Raw genomic sequence first — 24,656 nt, 5'->3', positions numbered from 1 at the left:
TTCTCTTTCTCTTCCCTCGACGACGCCGTACGTCCCCATTCACGGATCACCCAACGGCGATCTACACCAACACCAGTGCTGCCGGCGCCGCTGTTTCTCGAAGCTTCTAGAAACACACGGTGAGCAGCTCTTCCTAAGTTGATTTAAGATTATCTATTTAATTTAAGCTACTCATAATTATTTGAGAATCTTTTAGATTTGTGTTGGCTCAAATACCTATTTACCCTTGACACTTGGCTCAACTGCGTATGAAGTTGGGAGAAGTTCCAAGGGAGTTCACAAACTGCCACGTGGCGTTTTTATTCTTACTAAAAAAATATTACGAAATTGAAAAATAAAAATAAATAAATAAAAGGGCAAAAAGAAATTCATTTAGGATTAAAAATTGAAGGGTTTAACTGTCTTTGTACAGGAGAGTTGACGGTGTCAATAACCAAATGGATGCTACGTTCCTCAACCTCCGCTGCCTCCTCTTTCTCCTCTGCCTTCTCTCCCATCCGAAAGCTGGCGCCGTGGACGAGCGTCAACTTCTTTTGAAGTTCAAGTCTACATTCGAAAATCCAAGCACCAACAGAATCCTCAACACATGGAACTCCTCAAATCCTGTGTGTAGTTTCAGCGGAGTTGTCTGCAATGGAAAGAAGTACGTTCGAGAAATCGACCTTACGGATCAAAACTTATCCGGGTGTCTGGTGCTGGACGACATATGCCAGCTCAAGTTTTTGGAAAAGCTGGTGTTGAGAAACAATGCTTTTCATCCACGTCTCTTCCCAAGTGAAGTCTTCAACCTCAAGAATCTCACATTGCTTGACTCGGCGAACTGTAGCCTCCAAGGACCAGTTCCAAAGAGTTTTGGAAACCTCTCGGAGCTTACAATCTTGGACCTATCTTATAACAACATGGTCGGGGAAATTCCATCCGAGGTTGGCAAGCTCACCAAGCTGTGGCAGCTCGAGCTCTACGGCAACCACTTGAACGGAACGCTTCCTTTCGGGCTAAGAAACCTCACAAACCTGGAGAATTTCGACCCCTCAATGAACTTATTCGAAGGGAATTTGTCGGAGTTCCGATTCTCGAAGAACATAGTTTCTTTGCCGTTGTACGAGAACAATTTATCTGGAGAAGTGCCAGCTGAGTTTGGAGAATTCAAGAAGCTTGTGGACCTCTCTTTGTACAAAAACATGTTGACCGGTCCTCTGCCTCAGAAACTAGGCTCTTGGTCTAAAGTTGACTACATTGATCTATCTGAGAATTTCTTGACGGGAACTATTCCGCCTGATATGTGCAAGATGGGGACGATGAATAATCTTTTGTTCGTGCAGAACAAGCTCTCTGGCGAAATTCCTCAAAATTACGCCAAGTGTACGACGTTGAAAAGGTTCAGAGTCAACAACAACTTGCTCTATGGTGTTGTTCCTCCTGGGATCTGGGGCCTGCCTCATGCAGAAATCATTGACATTAGATCGAATCGATTTGAAGGTCCGATTACTTCTCATATCGGAAAAGCTAGGACGCTTGCTTTGCTGTTCGTGAGTTATAATCAACTATCTGGTGAATTGCCAGATGAGATTTCCAAAGCAACATCTTTGGTGTCGATTGTTTTGGATAACAATAGCTTTTCGGGTAGAATTCCGAGGAGTCTTGGTGATCTGAAGCATCTGGGTGTTCTGTATTTGCAAAGCAACATGTTCTCTGCGTCAATACCAAAGTCTTTAGGAAGGTGTTTTCTCCTGAGCGACGTGAACATGGCCCACAACTTGCTTTCTGGTGAAATCCCGTCATCCTTAGGCTCACTCCCATCCTTGAACTCCCTAAACTTATCACATAATCAGCTTTCCGGTCAAATTCCAGAAACATTAGCATCCTTAATGCTACGAATTCTTGACTTGACGCACAATGGACTCACTGGTGTCATACCAAAAGCTTTGTCGATTGCAGCCTACAAGAGTAGCTTTTCTGGTAACCCCGGTTTCTGCAGCATGTAGTGAGCTGGGCATGCAGTATGCACAGTAGTAGAGAGAGCATACCAAGAATGGTGGACTCATATCTTCCAGAGGCCTGCAAGGAAGAGGCTATCAAGGTGCTAAGAATTGCCATGCTATGCACAGATAGGCTTCCTGAGCGAAGACCTTCCATGAGAAGAGTGGTTCGCATGCTAGAGGAGGCTCATGAATTGGGATTACAGGATTAAGTGAAGGTCTTTTAATATTTTAGGAATCTTGTCAAGTGCCTTGGTGTTGAATTCACCAGAGATGGGCAGTCATGACTTGGGTCTAACATCGTACTGCAGAACAGTCTTAAACTTTCCATGATCGTCAGTCTACTTTTTGATTATCAACATATGATCCTCCAACTGTCAAGGTGTTTCTCTTTGTTGACAGTTTTTGAGTGAACTCTACCACTGCTGTTAGCAAGTCACCTTTGTTTGCTCTAAAAAAATTTCACAAGAAGAAGATATTAGTGTCATACTTTTCCCTTAACGCGGTGACATAATGTCTGTAATTAACTCAAATCTGCACTTTGGCCTCCACAAAACTTGTTATATTTGTTAACTACCGGAACTGTAATTTGAACTTATAATTGAATTTATTTTATTAATGTCGTTTTAGTTCAAAATGGAAAGACCTACAGAATTATTGAAGCGTCAGAATTGAGACTTTTCATGTGATGCCTGCACTGCACTTGGAGAAACAGCTAGAAGCAGTTTTGTACTCTGTCTCCATACCCCAAGGGCAATGCTTGAAATCCCTACAGCTGCTGAAAATTTTATTGCAGGGGACTGGTTCAAAGCCACAGACATGGACAGAGCAGCATATTCTTGGCGTATTCGAAACCAGAGCTGAAACCAAGATGGGTGAGTTTTTTTTTTGGTTCAGATTATAAATTATTCTTGTGCACGATAAGATAGGCTGACTAGTCTGTGTCTCTTTAAATTACAATCTGTTCAAAGGTTAAGTGGCAATTAGAAATATGTGTGTCCTGAGGAAATGAGCAATTTCTGTCACAGGAATGTTCTTTTTTCTGTCATAGATTTCTTATCAAGAGCACCAGTTCTTGGAGTATTTCAAACCAAAAATGTCTCAAATCAAGGTTGTCAGAACCTAGAAAGAGCTATTATTCTACTCTTGGGTTTGATTGTAATCTCATGATCAGACTAGTTCAATTTACCATGCAAACAATTATATAAATAGAAAATTGTTGAGTCATCTGATTATCTACATATTCGTTTTATATTTATTTAGTGAACTGCATTTTATTTTGCACACTTGAGATGACCATACAACTTCTGATATGGATGATTCTCTTACAAGGCCCTTAAAGGATGACCTGAATTTTTTGTGCACATCTTAGATGACGAACCAATTTCGAATATAGATATTTTATCTTACAAAGATGACCTAAAATATAGATGTTTTGATCATTGAAATACATTGTGGAATAGCCTAAGAAAAACGTGCAATTTTCTTACAATTTTCTAAAGAGAAGCACAGCTATCACTCCAGTTAGGTTTGTCTAGCTCTGTCAAGTGGCACATTTATGTGGTTTTCACAATTGTCTTGTAATCCTTATGGGTCTCATTTTATCATGATTTTAGGTTTGCTGGCCATAATCATTTGGTGTCAAGATAAAATCTCTGATGTATACAGAGAGTTGCTTCCTATACTTTCCGAGGCTCTTGAATCTGGAACCGTGACATTAAAGGTAGTTTAATATGCTTGATATGCACCTAATTTTTATTAATAGGACTTCTCCAAGATGTATGAATCTCAGACTAAAAATGTTTTCATGCAGATGTTGAATTGTTTGGCTATTGTGGGTTTTGTTGGTTCAACTAACTCGGAGAGGAGACCGAAAGTGCCATGCAAATTATTTGGAAGTTCATTCATCCTGAATCTGTCAATGACGTATGTGCACCTTTAGCTTAACTTCAGCTTAACAATTTCTTATTTAACTTCACTTCACCAGTCCCTATTTAGTTTCTCAAGTATTTAGGTTATAAATTGTTACAAATGGTATCAAATTTTAGAATAAAGAGCTAAAGTTGTTTTGTTTAACTGTTAGGTCAACACAAAAGAGCATTCGGCAGAGGTTTTGCTGCAATATATTCTTGGCTGTTTCTTCTTACAAGCATGGAGGGATGGAGACTCAGCCACAACTCTTGGAATGGGTAAAATGTTAACTCAAAATAATCAAACTGATACAGAGCCGTTTACTACTTCTCAAACCGATTAGAGCACAATGATAAGTTAGTTCGTGTAGCAGCTTGTGAAGCACTGGCCTTGATATTTGAAACTGGTAGTCTTGATAAGTTTTGGAAGGAAGCGAAGGATCATAGCAACTGTTCACATATGCAACAATCACTGAGACCGACTCCACAAGAGGCTGGGCTGCCAGAAGGGTGTGAGAGTCTGGACTCACTCCCAACACCAGAATAAGCCAATAATTTCTCCAAGGCATTGGGCTTGCTCCAAGAACCGATCGAACAGCTGCTACTTGCAGACCAACCGTCTTGCCTTGTGGCTGACATGTTTTTCCCTTGGGCAACTGATGCTGCTGCAAAATTTTGCATTCCAAGGCTGGTTTTTCATGGGACTAGCTTCTTTGCTTTGGCTGCATCAGATTGTGTGAGGCGATATGAGCCTTTCAAGAGCATGTCATCTGATTGAGGACCCTTTGTCATGCCCAATCTTCCAGGGGAGATCAAGATGACAGCAGCCCAAGTGCCTTATTTTCTGAAGGAGAATATTGATAATGACTTGACACAATTAATGAAACGTGCTCAGGAATCTGAGGTGAGGAGCTACGAGATTGTTGTCAATAGTTTCTATGAGCTCGAACCTGTTTATGCAGATTATTACACAAGGGTCTGTGGGGAGGAAGGCATGGCATATTGAACCTGTTTATGCAGATTATTACACAAGGGTCTGGGGGGAGGAAGGCATGGCATATTGGTCCTCTTTCTCCGTGCAACAGGGACAATGGGGAAAAATCATAAAACAACATACTAGTTCATTTGTTGCATTTGGATTTAGTTCATTAGTTGTATTTGGATATGAATCAGCATGCCTAAACGAACTTATCTAAAATGCAAACTACCAAGCAAAAATTGTTCCATTTTTTCGTTTGATTCCCTTTAGACTATCTCTCCCATTTGATCTCTGATTTTCCTTAATTTTCTAATTACTAACCAAATAAAGCATACAAATTCTGTAACAATCAACAACTTGTAAACTAAAAAGGACTAGTTATATCCATAGGTAGCTGGTTCAAGAAATTGGTGGCATACCAACCCATGGAAAACACTACAATAATTTACAGGCACAACAATCGGCTGCAAAAACATCTATGGAAGAGTGATATATATCAGTGAGTCTATCTTGAGTTGCTTTGAGATCCCACTTAGTTTGGCAATTAATAAACCAATGTCAAGTGTCAACCAATTCATTTGTTCTTGCTGTCCTCTCCCATCATATTCTTTTGACACTGTCGCCATGAACAAAAGCCACAAATCCCTCACTTGCAAGTGTTGTGATTGCAGTCCTCAGCTGAAACACCAATAAAAGCATAACCATCAGCATGAAAATTCGGAGAGAGAGAGAGAGAGAGAGAGAGAGAGAGAGAGAGAGAGAGTATAACATCATTGAGGTGGACTTCATTGCCAGAGCTCTGCGTCTTCAGCTCCTCCAGCAACTGGAGGACATATTAAACAAATGAAGATGTTAGTTTTAGATAGATTTAAATTTATAGTTTGCACATCTTGTAAATAAGCACACCTCTAACAAACGCATTGAGGGTCCCCCAAGTTGCAACTTTTCCATAATTATGTTGCGAGCTGCTGATACCAGACTTTCCCGTCTCATTCTTTCACTTGCCGAAATTCCAGTAGTGATAAGATCCATGTCGATTGTTCCTAAGTATGAGTCAAAAACGATGTTAAACTGTTTGTCTTCGTGGAAAGTATAATTAAGAAAAAACAGACAAGTTCTGAAATGCTATACCGGTGGAGTGATCGGTTGCTGATTGCTGCATTGCAACTTCCAAAAGCCGGAATGCCTCCACAACATCATGCTTTTCAACCTGGCATACATCAAGTCATAATTTTATTTATTTTAGTCCTGATGAATCAAATTGTAAATGGTTAAGACACAATGCAATCTTTGCTAACCCATTCTGAGAAACGAATTCGAGCTAGAGCTTCACTAAGTCGTATCAAACTCTCAATCTGCCTAGGTGTTGCTGTTATCACCTGTTAAGTAATCAATTAAACGAACATGATTGATTACAGAATTGAGGAATGTGTTAATAGAACTTTAAGATCAAAAACACCTAAAAATGGCCACATTCAATGTATTTTGCAAATAAAGCAAGCAAAAAAAAAAAAGGAAAGAAAGAAAAGAAATCACATAAAACCGCAAAAGGAATCATCACTTGATGGGAAAAAGATTATATCATGTGACTATGATGTTACAAAGGATGGTAACATTCTTTTATTTATTCTGCTAAACGAGCACACATGGCGAGAACCTGGTAGGAAAATTTGTACAATTGCTACCTTTTTGCTACTGCCTGGAAAATTTCCTCTCCTCCTCAATTCAACATAACCTCTAGTCAACTCTTCAGCAGCTTCATCAGATAATTGTGGATGAATATGCTTTCGCGCATATCCCACATATGCAGTCAACGTAGCAAGGTCTAAGACATCCTGCTGTATTGTCTGCAAGTGGAGACATGGAATTTTAAAGATGAACAAGAGATATGCTAAAAATTAGTCTTTTCAATAAGTGAAATCACAAATTGATCATACCTCAGGATTCTCAAAGTGTAATGCAACAATATGCTTTGCAAGGCGCCTGTCTGTATGCTCATCAGCCTTGTCAAGGAGTAAGTAGATCAGATCGAACCTGAGAAAAATTTAACGGCCAGAGAGCAGCTCAAAATCGTTAAAGAACTCTAGTTATGTTGTCAACAACTTCATAATTTTAAGGTGCTATTGGGCTTCGATGACAACATTCAAGAATAAAGAACTTTTACAAACTATGCAAGATGACGAATTTGACATTCTTTACACCAATAAGTCATTAAATAAGACAAACATATGCAAAGCCATAGTTAAATCATCGTTAAGGACCTTTTGATATGCTCGTGGCATGGCATAGGTATCTTCTTACCTAGATAATAAGGTAGGAGGGAGGTGTATGTTGTCAATTACTGATAAGTGAGGATTATAGCGTGAACCACTTGGATTTGCACAAGCCAAGACTGAAGTCCTAGCATTAAGGGAAGCAATGATTCCTGCCTTTGCTATCGAGACAGTTTGCTGTTCCATCACCTGGGGGAATATAAGTGTATTTAGAAAGAAACAATCAATGGCTAAATAGTTGCACATAAAGGAATACCAGAATGCATTTTCTGAAAATGTACCAAGTAGTATACATAATACACCTAGCATCTTGACATACTGTGGACATCTCTTATATGCCAAAAATAAATTAATGGTTTCACAAAAACAGAAACAAAAATAGAAATTAAACTTTCAAACTTTAAAACATATAATCTTGGATCTTCAAATTGTCAAACATTAAAGCATATATTCTGGATTTTCACATATCACTCAACAAGATGTAGAAGATAAAATTTCCAAATTTATAAAAAGAGATCATTTTATAAGCATTTGAAAGAAAAAAAATGCACACATCTCCCACATATATATAATAAGTGACGAAATAACCAACCTCATGTAACATGCTCCTCGCACTGTCAGACATTTTGTCAAATTCGTCAATGCAACAAATGCCTCTATCACTCAAAACTAACGCTCCACTCTCTAAAACCTGAAGAATCATAACATATTTCCACTCAACTTCATATATTTGTACGAAATATTCAAAAAATAATTTTTTTAAAACAAAAACATACTGTTTCCCCTGTTTCAGGATCTTTTGCAACATAAGCAGTCAAGCCAACAGCAGAACTCCCTCTTCCACTAGTGTATATTCCACGGGGAGCTAGCTTGTGTATGTACTGGAGCAGCTGGGACTTGCTGGTTCCAGGATCACCAACAAGAAGAATGTTAATATCACCACGGAAGCGAGCACCAGATGGCAACTTCAAAGCATTCCCACCAAAAATCTGCATTTACAGCAATTAACAATGAGAATCGGTTCAGCAAATAATTAAAGACAAACTAATTTGCTCAATTAATCAACAAAATACTCAAGGAATCAAAAAGTTAAATATTTAAAGCACCTGGCAAAGAAGGCCTTTTTTGACATCATCTAACTCCCAGATGTTTGGTGCTAAAGACCTGGTTAATCGATCATATATATCAGGCTGTTTTGCCAGCTCTTTCAATTGTTCCACCTGCAATTCCAGCAACAATATGATCAACACAGACAATACAAGCAAAGCCTGATGCAACCGCAAATGAATAAGATAGTATAAATTGATGTACCTTTTTTTCATCAAAAACAATTTCATCTGAGTGTCCAGCCACAGAATTGTCAACTTCCACCGGATTTTGATCCTCTGCCAGCATTCTTGACTTGTCAGATTTTTTTATATGCAGACAATCAATGTATGTCTGCAATCAAAGAAAAGGATTGTTATATCCAGGTCTCTAGAATGAAAAAGGAGCTTAAAATTTCACAGTAAAAAAGATAGAAACATGCCTTGAACAATGATTTTACAGTTCTCTGAGTTGGTCCAACTCTAACGGTCATAGCCCTGTATATCCCAGTTACCTATTGGAAAGGAACACATTAAAGATAACAAAAAATATCTGTATCTTTCTTAGGGTCACACAAACGGTTACAACATGGACTTACCTCAATTCTATCACCGGGTTTTCCAGCATCAACCAGCTTGTCATGCATCAACAAGCTCACCGTATGCGGTGTTCCTCCTTCAGGGATCTCATCAGGAGTCTCCTGAAGCCTCACGATCTGTTTATCAGTAAATCTGATTCAAAAGTACCCATTAGATGTATATTCATCGTAAAACTCTATTTTCAAACTGTAAAAGTCATATTGTGAAATCGGTTGTTGCTGAATCAGTTTATTTCACAAGTTTTGTTACTCAGTAACTCTCCTTTCAGTTGTATTTCATAGAATAGATTGTGCCATTTCATAAACTGCCTTGATCAGAAGTCTGAACCTATTGAAGTTTAGGGCAAAGGGTTTAGATTTGAATGTTTGCCACTTCAGCCACAACCACGAGTAACATGATCTTTTGAACTTTGCTTCAGTTTAAAAACAATTACAGGCGCTGCAAGTTTTATTTGTCAATTTTTCAATATTAGCATTCAAAAGCCCAGAAATACACAGGTGTCCATGATTCGTTAAAAGCAAAATTTTATATGCATCACTGGTTTAAGCAAAATTACAAAAAGAAAGGAGATCTCCTGAGATGGAAAAGGTGAAATTAAAGAGGATAAGCATATTAAACACCTTAAAGAAGGATTGAAAAAACTCTTCTTTCTCTCTTTGTGCAAACATACTTCTAGAAACCATCAAACAAAAGACCAAATGATAGTCTAACAGCCAAACCAACACATAATTTCACGCTACAACCTTGAAAATTCCAAATTAATGCCACGAATTACCTGCATCTGTTGTGAACAAGTGTCATAGAATTCCTGGCTTGACATTCTTCCTTCAAGCATATTGTAGGCTCAGTTATGCGCCCTGATAGCACTCAAAACTCAACATATAAGAGAGGAATCCATCTACATCAACATGAAACAAATAAACATGTGATCCCAAAGAGATTACCTTTCTCTACCGGAAGCGGGTCAGAGTAGTAGCCACACACAAGGCATCTAAATATTGCTTCCCTTATCTCGGGTATTATTGAACTAGACCGAATAATCATTCCCTTCAATGAAACCATCCGCTCAATGTCTAGTAATACATTTACTCAAATCAGTCCACATATCCAAATACACATTACATTGATCAACAAACAAAAAGCCCAAAACCAAAAGAAGGAAAATTGGATTGAAATACAAGAAGATAAAGAAAACTAACCAGATGGGTTGAGATTTCTCATTGAAGTGGATGTTTTGAGATTATAAATCCGAGTTTGAATGTGCTTTTCGAACAAGGGGTTTATGACGGGCAGCATTTCCATCAAAACAATATCGAAAATTGCAAGAACCTCAAGTGGGTATCTGACCATCTTCGCATACAAGTCCGAATCATAATCAAACACATTGCGTGCATCAACATCGAGCGAATCTTCTTCCATTTCAATAACTCTCTTGATGGCCTCAATGTACTTCCCTTCCGTAAGGTACTCACTCTCCGTATTCCACTGCGACTCGTCCCGAAAATTCTTCAGGAACCTAACGATCGCCACCTTAACGTCGTTCACGCTGATGTTCGTGCCCCAAACGAACGTGGGCCTGTCCTCGTCCATGTCGTAGCCGTCGCCGCCTTCCGAAGACGGCGGGACGTCACCGTCAGTGGAGGAGGGGGTTGGAACGGCACCGTTTTGGCCATTGGCGCGGCGGGTGCGCGATGGGGTTGGGGTTGTTTCGGAGCCGGAGAACCGGGACCGGTTGGCCCTTGGAGTTGCGAATTCCGAAGACGGCGTAGTGGATCGGCGCCGCCGTCTCTGCCTGGAAGCGCCGGCAGGGGAGGAGGAGCGTGTGTTGCCGATTGGGCTCGAGAAGGAGTCATCGGGAGATGAAGGTCCTGTGAAAAAATGAAATGAAATTGAGATTTACAAATACATGAAAACAAGCGATTCTCGGAGCGAGAAAGAGAGAGAAGGAGACTTACCGTTGTTGAAGTCGGCCGGCGTAGAATCAGAAGCCATGGCTAGAGAGAGAAAGAGAGAGTTGGGGTTTGGAGGGTTTGGGCAACGCAGAGTGTTTGCTTTGTCTGTTGGGTTAGGTTTTGGCGCCAAGAGGTTATGATTTTCCCTCCAGAAATCCTGGCTCGGGTTTTGGATGGTTTTTTTCTTCGTTTATAGGACTGGGCTTGGATGGATTTGAGGCCCATTAAGAGCACTTCCACCACTGTGGGCAAGGACAAGACAAGAGTTGTCACTATTTATGTGAATAATGGCAGCTCTTGTAATTTTGTCTCCACCCCTATAAGCATGAGCAATTATTATTCACTTTAATTTATTTTCTATTTTTTTATACTTAAACAATTAATTTTGATAAGATTTTCAGTTGTCACGTGTCACTATTTATTATAAAATTTTTGGATTAAATTTTCAGATAAAATTTTCGGTTGTCACGTGTCCATATTTATTATAAAATTCTTATCTCAAATTTTAGATAAAATTTTCGAATAAGATTTTCAGTTGTCACGTGTCCATATTTATTATAAAATTCACATCTTACTCATCATACAATTGAACTACCTACTCACTCATCATACAATTGAAATACTCTCTATCCTCATAGTTCGACACAATCAAGTACAAAGACAACTCAATCATTGGCGGAGGCGGTCACCGAATCACAACGTGGGTAAGTATTTTCCTTTGGATGACGTAATAGTGTCATTATTTCCAACACAGAACGCACTAGGGGAACCGACTGCAGGCATTGTTCACTTGAGGAGCCATGTGTAATGGGTTTCCTCTTTTATGTTTTGCCTTGAATAATCTTTTTTTTTTTAAATGAAATTGAAAATGCAAGAAAATATCAACAACAAAAAAAGACATTAAATTGAATAAAACGGCCTTTTTTTTTTTTTTTTACCTCGTCACCAAGATTTTGACTGCTTCAAACATTTGTCCACTAGCCTCTGACTTCGATGGAAGAGGCCATTTGTATTTTTACACAAATGAAAGTAGTAAAAAATTTGGTGTGGAAAGTGAATAATATTATTTATAGAAAAAATTTCAAGAATTTTTTTATATTTGTTACAAATGTTTTCTTTTTTTTTAGCCAAAAAAGGGATAACCGTTGGATTGGAGGACATTTTTCTAATCGAAGCCTCCAGGAGAAGCCACGTGACTTGTAGGGGTTGGTTTCTAGCAGCGCTAATGCCAGCATTGAGTCAGCGCTGACATCAGCTGTCAACGACATGCCAGATCTCCCCGTGGGCTTGACCGGGCTCGTGGGTTCCACGCCTTGTCCTCGCTGGGTCTTTCGCACTGGAGCTGACTTACGGGCCTAGGGCCCCCTCTTGCTTGGGCTAACCCATTGCGCTGGAGTTGCTCTAAATGAAAAGATCACAGTCTCTTGCCACGTGTTTTATTACAATGAATCAATTTAAAACATTAAAATGTGCCATACAAATGGAAATTTCAAATTTGATCCATGATTACTCACAAATAATCTAATACTGTTGTTTTCTTCTCAGCAAGGAATTCAAGATACAGTTGTCACATATTGCCAAGAACTTTTTACGTCTATTGGGGCTGAGTTGTCGGATTTGGTGGAGTTATTCAATAGTGAGGACTTTATAAAGAGCCTTAGATGAGGTCATATCTCTTAATCGTTTAATCAAACGTCTAACTAATTTAATCCAATGATTAAGGGCAAGTTTGGCATTGCTGTGCTTTGAAAATAATCGTTGTCAAATTTGCTGTGAGAGAAATTAGTTGTGAGATAAAGCAGTTTGGCGTTTGGTAAACTTTTTGTTAAAAGTGTTGTTGATACTGATTCCCACATAATCAGAAAATGATTGCCGCATAATCAACATCTAAGGCCTCTTCGAAACTGATTTCTACATAATCAGAAAATGAAAACACCTCATTAGCTGTTTTCCCTTATAGCTTTCTCTCACATCAGTTTTTAATAATAAGTTATTTTCTCATAGTTTACCAAACGGGCTGGGCTTCCCAATTTTTTTTGAAAATCACTTATCACCTCAAATAAGCAATACCAAACTGGCACTATGAGATAGGACCTCATCTAAGGGCCTTAGATAAGGCACTCATTATAGAATTCTATGATTTGGGTGATGGTTAGTGGGCGAGTCACTTATGACATAAACCAGTTGTCGCTCAGAGAGTTTAATGCAGAAGCGATACAGGCTGCTTTGTTTCAAATGCATCCTTCAAAGGTGTCCGGGCCAGATGCCATGTCCCCTTTGTTTTATAAAAAAAATTATGGGATGTGGTTGGTAAAGACATGGTGGCGGGATTGTTGCATTTCTTAAATTATAGTGTTCAGTTGCGACTTCTTAATCACACGCACTTGACTTTAATTCATAAAGTGAAGGACCTACACATAGCATTATGGAGGGCAAGATACTAGAAAAGGAAAGATCTTTAGGCACATACATGCTCTCTTCCTATTTCATTTCAAGGATTGTTGTTGACCTCCCCATGGAGATTGTGCTTCCAACCCTATTTGTCATCATAACATATTGGATGGTAGGGGTCAAGCCTAGAGCAGGACACTTTTTCCACACCTTGCTTATTCTGCTACTCAATGTGTTGGAAACTTTTTTAAAATTTAACAATAAATTCATATTTAACATACCTAATCGGTTTATTCAATAAATAAATAAAAAATTCTTTACTTATGAAGTGTACGTTATTAATTATATATTATATTATTGTGTCATAAATATAATAACATACATACAATTTTATGTTGAAAAAAAAATGTACCAATTACTTCTTTTACAAAAATAATGTACCTAGTATGAATTTACTTATTATTCAAGTAATATACCAACTTTTATAAACACATTTTGGATATAATTTACCTAATAATTTCCCATTATGCAATAATATAACTTGTAATTTACATATTGTGGGTATATTACAGGTATATTAAAGCCAACACATTTATAGGTATATTGTGAAAATAATTTATCTACCCGTATTGGATATATACAAGATATATATGTAAATTAGTAGGTACATTATATTGTATTGATAATAATTTACCTATTATATTGTATTGGATATATATATATATATATTGTAGGTATCTTAAAGCAATCACATTAATAGGTATATTGTGAAAATAATTTACCTACCCATGTTGGATGCATACAAGACAGGTAAATTTGTAGAAACATATATTGTATTGATAATAATTTACCTATTATATTTTATTGGGACAAAATTTGAGGAATTTTTTATTGGTTGAAAATTGAAGAATTGTTTTATTGGTCGAAAATTTAAGGATTTTTTTATAGGTCGAAATTTTAGGGATTAGAGGGAATGCCCAAAACAAAACAAAAACAAAAAAAACTTGAGTCATTGATATGCTACAAATGAGGAAGTATTAATTAGAAATAAGGGATTTAATGACATGCTTGAAAATCGTCAAGTTGACTTATTTGAAGTATGGTGGCAAACAATGTAAATATGTACGAGTACTATGCCCTATTATATATTTTAGTTTGAATTTGGGTTTTATACATAAATTTCAAAATTAATGGGTTGATATCTAGGAAATAGAAATTGTAGGGGCCTATATTAGACCAACCCTTGATTTTACAAGTTTTCATGTTGTAATATTTTTCAAGTTCTTGTGTGGATAATAATTTTCCATTGGTGTTGTAGGTAGGCATGTAAAATGGGTCGAATTGGGCCAGTTTGGCCATAAAAAGATTAGCCCAGACTTTACCCAATCACGGGCTTTTTCGGCCCTAAGGGGCAGGGCCAGGTCTATCATATTTTAAATATGGTAAGCTAATGCACTACTCGAGGGCCTAAAATTTTCGGGTTCATGAGCGAGCCAATGAGCCAAGCCTATATCAACATATCAAATAAGCCAGTGATAATAAATTAATTGTAATTATAATATATTAAATTTAAGCATAATTAATTAAATGTACTCATAATTAATACTAGTTTACTTTTATCATAATATTACTCATAATTACTACTAGTTTTCACTAACCTGATGAACCCGACCCAGCACAACGTCATCAACATATATAATATAATCTCACTCTTTAAAATAGGGCGAGTCAGACCCTGCACGTTTAACTTTTATAGTTGAAAAAGCCCGATATTGGGTAAGGTATGGGTTAATCCCTCTTAGGGCCGAGCTGGCCCGACCTGACCCATTTTACATGCCTACCTACAACACCAAAAGAAAAATAGTATCCGCACAATAACTTGAAAAATATAACAACTTAAAAACTTGTAAAATAAAAGGATAAGAATATTATTTGTACGTACGTAGCAGATTTCCATACTAATCATATGGGCCATCTATGGCTTTCCCATAAACCAAACTTGTAATATATTCTTCTAATTAAGAACCTACACATACTTTTTATTTGTAACTCCAATCCTAATGATAGCCAAACAACCAATTAACCTGTAACCCACAAGCATAATAGAGGGCAGGACTAGAAAAGGAAAGATCTTCAGCCTCATAGAGGCTCTCCTCCTATTTCATTTCAAGGATTGTTGTTGATCTCCCATGGAGCTTGACCTTCCAACCCTATTTGTCATCATAACATATTGGATGGCAGGAGTCAAGCCTAGAGCAGGACACTTTTTCCACACCTTGCTTGTTCTACTACTCAGAGTGAGTGGCTCAATGCTTGGGACTTGCTCTTGGGGCTCTGGTAATGGACCAAAAAAAGGCTACAATACTTGCATCAGTTCTCATGTTGTCATTTCTACTAGCTGGAGGTTACTATGTTCACCATGTTCATGCTTTCATTGCTTGAATCAAATACATATCAATCAGTAACTGCTCGTACAAGCTCTTGTTGGGGTCTCAGTACAATGAAAGTGACACTTACCCATGTGATAGTGGGCTTTGCTTGATTAACGATTTCCCAACTATAAAACATGTTGGGCTTTATGGGCAAGTGGGTGGGGCAGTTTCTTGGGCCATGATGCATGTGGGTTCCATGCTAATTGGTTATTTAGCTCACAAGGATTGGAGTTACAAAGAAAAAGTTTGTGTAGGTTCTTAATTAGAAGAACATATTACAAGTTTGGTTTATGGAAAAGCCATAAAAGGCCCATATGATTAGTATAGAAATCTGTCACGTAAGTACAAAATGATATTCTAATCCTTGGATTTTACAAGTTTTTATGTTGTAATATTTTTCAAGTTCTTGTGCGGATAATATTTTTCTATTGATGTTGTAGGTAGGAATGTAAAATGGGTCAGGTCGGGCCAACTATGACCTAAAAGGCATTAGCCCAAACCCTACCCCATCACGTGCTTTTTGGGCCCTAAGGGTTGAATGAGCAAGGCTCAACTTGCCCTATTTTAGATATGCTAAGCTAATACCCTACTCAAGGGCCTAAAATTTTCGGGCTTGTTAACTAGCCAATGGGCCGAGCTTATATGGACCTATCAAATGGGCAAGTGATAATAAATTAAATGCAATTATAATAAATTAAATTTAATTATAATAAATTAAATTTTATAATAGTTAATACTAGTTTACTTTTACAATAATATTATTCATCAACATAGTATAATCCCACTCTTTTAGTACCACATCATCTCCCTAATCTGGATATCCCGGAGCAAGCAAAAAGTAGGAAACATTAATACAACACAATCTAGTTGTTCAGTAACTTGGCTTATAGACAGTAAGTGATTTGACAAAGCATGAACAAGTAAGGTGTGGTGCAAAGATAAGGAGGGAGTGAGTGTAATGGAACTAGCCCTTGTCATGAGTGTGGTTTCACCATTTGCAATAACTACACTATCTTTGCTTCTTAGTCTTCTTAGCAACTTCTATATAATTTTTTTGTTGTTGAAGTTTTAGGTTTAAGACTTATTAATTTTGAGTTTAGATTTTTTGACACCCTTTTAGCTAGACCCTAAGCGATTAGTCGAATAAGAAAAATAGTTTACCATTTGGCCATTGTCACAGAGTGTGTAAAATATTTTATCTTTTGGTGTTTATGATTTCTAATACTTTACCTTTTTGTGTCAGCTACGCAATGTTTATGATATTTTAGAGACCACGTTGATGTGTATATTTTTACAATAATGCTACGGGCACCAACTTGTTTACCAACTTTTGAATACCAACACATGTGGCACATGACATGGCAACCTATGTCATCTGCCACCTCATTTATTTTAATTACATAATTTGTTATATAAATAAAAGAATTTCACACCGAAATTCTTTTATTTATATAACAAATTATGTAATTAAAATAAATGAGGTGGCAGATGACATAGGTTGCCATGTCATGTGCCACATGTGTTGGTATCCAAAAGTTGGTAAACAAGTTGGTGCCCGTAGCGTTATTGTAGACCCTTAGGTTGCAATGTCTATAATATTTCATACACTACAATGTAGTTTGTGTTGCATCGTATACTTTGTATTGCGCATTATTTGTTTCGTATATATATTTTTTATATAATATAAATAAGGTTTTAAAACTTGCAAATTTATATAACTTTAAATTGATATATTTATGTAGAACTCTAAAGCACGAGTGCTTTGGTAAATCGATATTGAAATGAATATTTACAACAACAAAAAATTCTTTTCACTTTTAATATAAATATTATGCAACTCAAGAAATATCACAAAAACAAAGTTGGTGTAGTGATTTGTGGTTGAGGTTTCCTCCCCTGAGGGTCAAGGTTCAAATCCCCTCAAAGACATAATATTCTCTATGTTTTAGAGTGAATAAAAGAGACGCCTTCGTTGGAATGTGATGGTTGACTTTAAATGAATATGTTAAAATATGAAAATAATGGCATGTGCGTAATTTTGGAGTTTTTGTTTTTGTTTTTGTATTATTGTTATTTTAGATTATATTTTGTATCGATTGACCTTATGTCAATATATATATATATATATATATATATATATATAATTCTTATCTTCCATGTTATGAAAGTTTTTATTGACCTTACCAAAAAAATAAAAAAAATAAATTTGCATAATGGATTTATATTGTGGTGGTGGTGGTGGTGGGTTGGGGGTCCCATTTTGCAACGTCACCTATAACAATGACAATTGGTAATCTACATACTATCCTTGTGGAACATAGAGTTCAATAGACACATGCATGAACGAATTAATCAAACTCAATAACCCTATGGATACAAGTTATATCCCAACTTTTGAAATCTCGACTGATGTCGGAACATTTTGTTTGGTTATACTTAAGCTCCTTTTAAATATTATTTGTTTATTAATAACCTCCTTGTTTTAGCTCAATAAAATATTAATAATATGAAGAAAAAAAAACTCTAACCGCACTTTGGTTCCCTTACTCCTTGCTGACAACCAACCGCAAGGAAGCTAAAAGGGGAGGTGGCCACTTCTCCTCCTCCCCTCCGCCCATCTTCCCCTTCATCTTCTCATCTCCCATTCCTTTTCTCCCATATTTTCCCTTCTTTTCCTCCCCTTCCCCTTCCCTAGGTAATCTAAATCTGTTTGGATCTATGTTTGTTTGTCTGTTTGTTTTTTTGATTATTTTGCAGTGTTCTAGATGGTTGGTGTTGTCTTTGTCTCGACAACGGCGACAGTAGTGACTGTGAATTGTGTCTCTTATAGGGAGAGTTGTGATACCTGGTGGTTGATGTTTTGTCTCTATTTCAACGACGGCAGCAGCAGTGACGCTGGTGGTAGTTGCTGGGATGTGGTGCTCTTCTCTACTCTGCGCTGACCAAAGAACTATGCTTGGCCATAGGAGGTTTTCTTTGTTCAGTTCTAAGTTGAAGTGGAGTGCTTCTCAGGGGTCCTTTTACTGTTGTTTATGTGTTTCTCGTTCTCTTATGGTTTGTTATATGGTATACCTTGCAATTTGTGTGAATGTCAAAGGACTATGATTTTGTTCATAGAAGTCTTCTTTTGATAGTTAGGATGTTATGCGGTCCTCTCATGTGGGTTTACTGTATTGGTCTATAGTTACGGTTCTCGTCGGAGGTCTATGTGTTAGTTTTCGTTTTTGATTTGTTCCTTTATTGTAATGATCCAAAATGACCTAAATCAGACTCTTTTATTAGTCCATGACATGTGTGGTACCCTTTCCTCCCCTGGAGTTTGTCTCATGAAATTGTCCTAGAAAGGTTTTAACGAGCCCACTGTATCATATCATTCTTTGTACGTCTTTCGTTCTATGAATGAATTCTCTCTCTAAAAAAAATTAATAATAATAATATTTGTCAAATTACTTGTCATATATTAGTTTTGTTTTTATTTTTTATACAAGATATATTTTAGAAGGGGTAATGAAATGCAAACCTTCGTACATACCATATCTGGTAATTCGGTCCATGACCTTTAAATAAAGTTTCATGCCATGTATTTTTGTTTAGTTTATAACAAACAAACAACAAAAAGAAGATCATATGTTACACTTCGATATAATTCATATAGCAATCATTGTCTAGCTATGACTATTTTCACTGCAGCACATAACACAAAGAAGCTCAGCAGCAAGGCTCAGGCTATTGCGAACTTGAACCCGAATGGGAAAGAAAAAAGAAGAGTTAATCGTTTTATTAGTCCTTGAATTTAGACCCAATTTGTATTTGAGTCTCTCAATTTCCAAAATCGTTTCGGCGGTCCTTCAACTTAAGTTTCGTTAGCATAAATGGTCATGCCGTCAATTTTATTAACTTTTCTGTCAAATGCAGGGGCAAAAAGGTTAACAAAATTGACAACATGACCATTTGTCCTAATGAAAGTGAAGTTAAAGGATCATCGAAACGATTTTGGAAATTGAAGGACTCAAATGCAAATCGAGTTGTTCAGAGACTAATAAAACAATTAACCCAAAAAAGAAAAAGAAAAATAATTTTTCACCATTCTAACATGACATTTTATAAATAAATAAAAACTTTAGAAAAACTTTATGTTTACACTTTCAAGCGAAAAAATTGTAACACAATAAGAACTGATTAGAAAATGACAAGTGACTAATTAAGGGCTTTTCTTTTTCCTCCAAATAGATTCTCAAAGAGTTTTTATATAAAATGTCATGTTAGAATGGGTCCATTATAAAAAGGGAGATTCACTATAATACCCAGCCTAAATTATAAAAAAACCCTATATGAAATGGACTTTAGAAACACACCCAAAACCCATTTACAACATAACAATAAGGCTTTTAACTTCTTTTAAATTACAAAACTGCCATTGATTTCTTAAAACAAACCCAACCCAAAAACCTCATAAAACAGCCCAAAACACTCAATGGGGTATCAAAGTAATTTAATAATTAAAATTAAATTCAATAGGGCCAGCTATTATTTTTTGGGTTTTTTTGGGGTATGTTTATAGAAATTAAATAGTGTAGGGTTTATTTATAATTTTAGTGCTAAGAATGGGTATTTGACTAAATATCTCTTATAAAAAGCCCGAAAGAAAAATGTTTCTCCGCCATAAGCTTTGTTTTTGTTTGATTTTAATGCTTGAATTTGACCTGCAACTTCTTTATGCTAACATAGCCAATTGATGCCAACATATATTAGATACCAAAAACACAAACCAACGATTCACCGTCTTGCAAAAGAACATTTTACTAGCAATGAGCATAACAGCCCCATTGTTTCAATGGAGAGAAAAATCTACGATTAGCTTTTCGGAAAATTTCTAAACGGATAATTTCAACGAAAATTTTCAATTTCTTATTTTACCATGTTCAACTCTATGTATTCCTCTATCCGTAGAGTACATTGAATGTACAAAAATGGCTATAACAGAGTTTTTGTTATTCGTATTAACAGCTACTTAGTGAGAAAAACATTCATATTTTCTATTAAAAAATCACGAACTTAAAAGACATTCTTCTTGCCATTACTTATATGAATATTTATTTCACACACTGAAGAACAAATTTTAAAAGCATTCTTTCTGTAAAAGTTTTTCATTGACAATTATCAATACTGAATTAATCTATATGAAAATTATAACATTGGTTGACATGCAAATTAACAAAGATAATGCATCCATCCACTGATTTTGACACAGCAGCTGACAGTGAAACATGAAAAAAGCTGCATAGAAGGTAAGATTGTGGATTGTGTATAACCAAACTTTCGACAAGCTAACCTAAAAGTTTGAATAATTAATAATTAATTAATTGAGAAACACCTTTTATGATCACCTCCCACACAACACTAGAAATTAGAATAAAGTCCATGCACTCAATTATGAGTTTTCAAGAATTATAAAAAAAACTTCTTTTGGGAGTGGTGTAATTTAGTGCCTGCATGGTTCCAGGATCAAAATTTAGTTTTTTATAACCTAAAAAAGAAAAAGAAAAAGAATTCAAAATCCCCCCATTTACTCAAAAGCTATACAAAGATTTGGCCTACCCTCATTCATTTTGTTTTTCTCCCCAAACATGTCTTCCTATTGAAGCCTTTGTCCCAACTATAATAGGCAAGTCCTCTAGAGAACTCCTTAATTATATATTTATATACCTGCAAGGCCTCTATCTTTTCAAGTACTGAGGATATATTCCATTGGTAGTGTGATTGTGGTATCCATCTTTTTCCTATACAGTCAGTGTGTGTGTGTGTGAATGTCTTTTTAGCACTAAAGATGTGAAAGATCAGGGCATGGGTGTTTGTTTAATTAATTACTGTTTTCTGATTAAAGTTTTCAGATGCCCCAACTGATCTAGTCTTTTTTTCTTGTACTGTAAATAATAAAATATCCCCCTTATGGGGTTAGCTTTATGCATGGTTGTAGGTCTATAGCTATAGGGTTATGATTCCCCTCAAAGGCTCAAACTAGTCTCTTAACTGTGAAAGAAATTAATATACATATAATACCCACTTTGAATCATATAAAAGTATGCATGTTAGTGCTGCACTTTATACAGAAATCAAAACATAAATATATACATGATTTAGAGTAACTTTCTAGTTTAGACTATCGCTTATACTCGAGAAAAAAGAAATCAGAGAGTCAGGCATTAATTATGATGACAATGAGCAAATTACTAAAATAAACAAAAACAGCTTTTGAGCAGCAATTCCTCAAATCTATATGAGTCATGATTCATGCTCTGTGATTGTGTCTCTACATGTGTATATTTTCTTGGACATTTTGGTTGTAATTTTATATTTTGATGCACATGGATAGTACTTGAAATTATATGATAAAGAAAACAAGCTTGCAATCTTTGTAAAATTTGTCCAGACATTGCTCCTAGCCGGCAAAGAAACGGAAATGCTGGAGAAAAGTGGTTTCGAAGTTCATAAAATAATCTGGTAGATTAACCTTGAAGATGAGAATTAACCATAAACAAATATACAAGAAGACAAATTGCAAACCCTGTTGTACACACAACATTTCACAGAGAATATATCACACATAATTTAGGCATTGAAATTTGAACAAAGAAAGAAGTAGTTAACTAAAGCTCATCTAGCTGCTTCTTCTTTCTGAATTTATATATCTTTCTCATTTTTGGAGTACAACATGTGGTTGAAATGTACAAGAACAGAAACTATGTACCTTGCTTTAAAGAGAAAGGGATCTGATCTCATGAGTCTCTTTAATTATTTACACTCCAATAATTAGCTGAACATATTACTAAAAATGGTTAAGATCATAAGAAAACTATTCAGAATTATTACATTAATTATATGTTTCCTTATTTTTTTTAGTCACAAGAACAAATTACAGAGAGAGAGAGAGAGAGAGAGAGAGAGAGAGAGAGAGAGAGAGCCTAATTAAGACTCATTTTGGGTTAATGAAAAATTGCGTACCAGGCATGAAAGCATTAAAGGGAATCAATGGGTATGAAGAAGGAGGGTGATGATGTGGTAGTTGATCTGCAGGAGGATCAGGAGCTGATGAAGTGGAAGCAGTATTTGCAGCAGCATTAATAAAATTACTAGTTTTCTTATTTAACAATACATGATGGGAGCTGGAGCTTTGGCCTACAGTAGTGTAACAATTTTGATGATGATGATCAGGACCTTGATCATAGAGAATTCCCTTAAATACATGCCCTCCGATCACCACGCTCGTCTGATAAGCGTGCTGATCAACCATGTCTTCCACTGAGCTCACTCGAACACACTTAAAAGTTGCCATGGAATTCACTTCAGCTGGAAAATTCACCTCTTGATCTAGCCCTAAACATAAAGAAAACCCAATTAACCAAAATGATATCTACATTAATATTGATCAATAATGAGAAAAAAAAAAAAAATCAAGCCACATAATAAAAGTGGTAAAGTATTCCTAAACAGTATCAGTACAAGTAAAGAGTAAAGAAAAAGGAACTTATCACTGTTAGGGTTAGCAAAAAAGAAAAATTAACAGTACTTGTTGAGGAAGACGGATTGGTGAGGTGTTCAGCTGGCCTCTTAGGGTTTTGGTGGTGATGTCCTTGTTCATGATAAAGCTGAAGGTGCTGTTGAGAAAGAAGAGCTGCTGCAGGAAGCTGCTGTTGGCGTCTTCTGTAGACAGGAACCCAAGTGCTTTTGACGTGGGTTTGGCAGTGAAACCCTTTGCTCTTACAGCAAGTCCTGCATCTCATGTACACACACTCCTTCTTTGCTTGGTTCCCACAGTCTTGGCATCTTGAAGCCATTATCACTCCTCCTTCTCCTCCTCCTCGCTTCAACATCTGAATCTCATCATAGCCAGCTAATTAATCAAGACCAACCCCTTAAACATTTCAACTCATCCATGGCAATTTTGATGATCTTTTCTTTCTCTTTTTTTCTCTTTGATTTTTGCAGAAAGATAGATGGGTGTACTTATGGGAGGTGGGGGTGGCCTTTGAGTTTTGGGTTTGTGTTTGTGGGTCATTTAGTACTTGTGTGCTCATGTGAGGCCAGCAGCTCTTTAAAAAAAAAAATTAATCTCTCTTTTCTGAAGTGCTAAATAAGTAGGAATTTCGGGGAGTTTGAAAAGGATTCAGAGAGTTGAAAAGTAGAATTGCACCATTTGTTGTGCAACTTGACACCTCCATCGATTCTGATTTTGAAGTATAAACTCTCTCTCTCTCTCTCTCTCTCTCTCTCTCTCTCTCTCCTCTCTCTCTCCTCTCACACTTTAGTTCACTGCAGTTAGCTCAGTCTTAAACTCTTAATAACCCGGCAGGACCTGAACAGAAAAGCAAATTAGAGAGAGAGTTGAAAAAGGCAGTATGTTCTTTAAAGATAATATTGATGATAATGCAAAAGCATGGTTGTTTTTGGAAGTGTGTATTTTGTCTTCTTGTGAAATTAACTAATTTACCTCATCCACCTCTGCTTGATTACAAATACCTGTTCTCATTCTTCTACTACTAGAATGTCTTTCATCAAGCTGAGAATTTGAACCATCCACGAATTAATGTGTCAAAATAAAAATATATTTATTTGGAAACCTAAGTATGTAATTAGAATATTACAATGCTTATTGAAGCTGTTCTCACGAGGTTTAAGTTGATAATTAACTTGAAGTTGCTCTAAGAAGGTCTTAGTTAATGACTTAAAAATTGCAATATACCTAGTTAATGATAATTTGATATGTCTTAATTCCCCACTTTACTTATTAGAACTAATCTAGTTATAGTGATATAGTGTATGTTGGATTAAAGAGCCTTATTAAACTTGAAGTTAATGTTCAATTAGATTCGCATTTAATGTATGTTCACAAAAATGTTATCATGTCGTACAGTCTAATAATATAAATATGCGTTGTTATAGGCTACAAATATTTTTTATTAATTAGGTTAGTAGTTATATAAATGTATAGTACAGGTTCACAGTTTTAGCAAACAACCGCAACTTTTAACGTATCCCATATTGAAAATTTGGTTCC

General features: G+C 36.4%; 3 protein-coding genes across 3 annotated transcripts; 1 reads left to right on the top strand and 2 right to left on the bottom strand.

Moving 5' to 3' along the window:
* Window positions 1-437: 437 nt before the first annotated feature.
* On the top strand, window positions 438-1,985 carry LOC117638430 (receptor-like protein kinase 7). Its single transcript, XM_034373561.1, has one exon. It carries the CDS (start codon window positions 438-440, stop codon window positions 1,983-1,985), a length of 1,548 nt encoding a protein of 515 aa, XP_034229452.1.
* A 3,221-nt stretch (window positions 1,986-5,206) lies between these two features.
* Window positions 5,207-10,929, bottom strand: LOC117637226 (DNA replication licensing factor MCM4). The gene is made up of 18 exons (XM_034372064.1): window positions 10,782-10,929; window positions 10,026-10,694; window positions 9,771-9,899; window positions 9,602-9,683; window positions 8,826-8,958; window positions 8,670-8,741; window positions 8,453-8,581; window positions 8,248-8,361; window positions 7,918-8,130; window positions 7,734-7,832; window positions 7,170-7,330; window positions 6,806-6,902; window positions 6,554-6,715; window positions 6,167-6,247; window positions 6,000-6,078; window positions 5,775-5,911; window positions 5,638-5,691; window positions 5,207-5,546 (listed from the first exon to the last, which is right to left on the bottom strand). The coding sequence occupies exons 1-18, from the start codon at window positions 10,816-10,818 to the stop codon at window positions 5,469-5,471; spliced, it is 2,526 nt and encodes an 841-aa protein (XP_034227955.1). The 5' UTR covers window positions 10,819-10,929; the 3' UTR covers window positions 5,207-5,468.
* Window positions 10,930-22,574: 11,645 nt separating this feature from the next.
* Window positions 22,575-23,436, bottom strand: LOC117638429 (protein SHI RELATED SEQUENCE 3). Its single transcript, XM_034373560.1, has 2 exons — window positions 23,169-23,436; window positions 22,575-22,975 (listed from the first exon to the last, which is right to left on the bottom strand). The coding sequence occupies exons 1-2, from the start codon at window positions 23,434-23,436 to the stop codon at window positions 22,575-22,577; spliced, it is 669 nt and encodes a 222-aa protein (XP_034229451.1).
* Window positions 23,437-24,656: the final 1,220 nt, after the last annotated feature.

The sequence above is a fragment of the Prunus dulcis genome, chromosome 8 (genome assembly GCF_902201215.1).
Source record: "Prunus dulcis chromosome 8, ALMONDv2, whole genome shotgun sequence".
Taxonomy (NCBI): Eukaryota; Viridiplantae; Streptophyta; class Magnoliopsida; order Rosales; family Rosaceae; genus Prunus; species Prunus dulcis.
Note: the sequence above shows the minus strand (reverse complement) of the source record. Positions and strands in the feature narration are given on the sequence as shown.

What these genes read in the sequence shown, in the direction of transcription:
- LOC117637226 (XM_034372064.1), bottom strand. Translation starts at nt 10,818, where the DNA reads ATGGCTTCTGATTCTACGCCGGCCGACTTCAACAACG. An exon ending in TACACTTTGAGAATCCTGAG is followed by an intron (nt 6,716 to 6,805) that starts GTATGATCAATT and finishes CTCCACTTGCAG; the next exon opens with ACAATACAGCAGGATGTCTT. An exon ending in CCTCAATGCGTTTGTTAGAG is followed by an intron (nt 5,692 to 5,774) that starts GTGTGCTTATTT and finishes TATGTCCTCCAG; the next exon opens with TTGCTGGAGGAGCTGAAGAC.
- LOC117638430 (XM_034373561.1), top strand. Translation starts at nt 438, where the DNA reads ATGGATGCTACGTTCCTCAACCTCCGCTGCCTCCTCTTTCTCCTCTGC.
- LOC117638429 (XM_034373560.1), bottom strand. Translation starts at nt 23,436, where the DNA reads ATGGCTTCAAGATGCCAAGACTGTGGGAACCAAGCAAAGAAGGAGTGT. An exon ending in CAATCCGTCTTCCTCAACAA is followed by an intron (nt 22,976 to 23,168) that starts GTACTGTTAATT and finishes CTTTATGTTTAG; the next exon opens with GGCTAGATCAAGAGGTGAAT.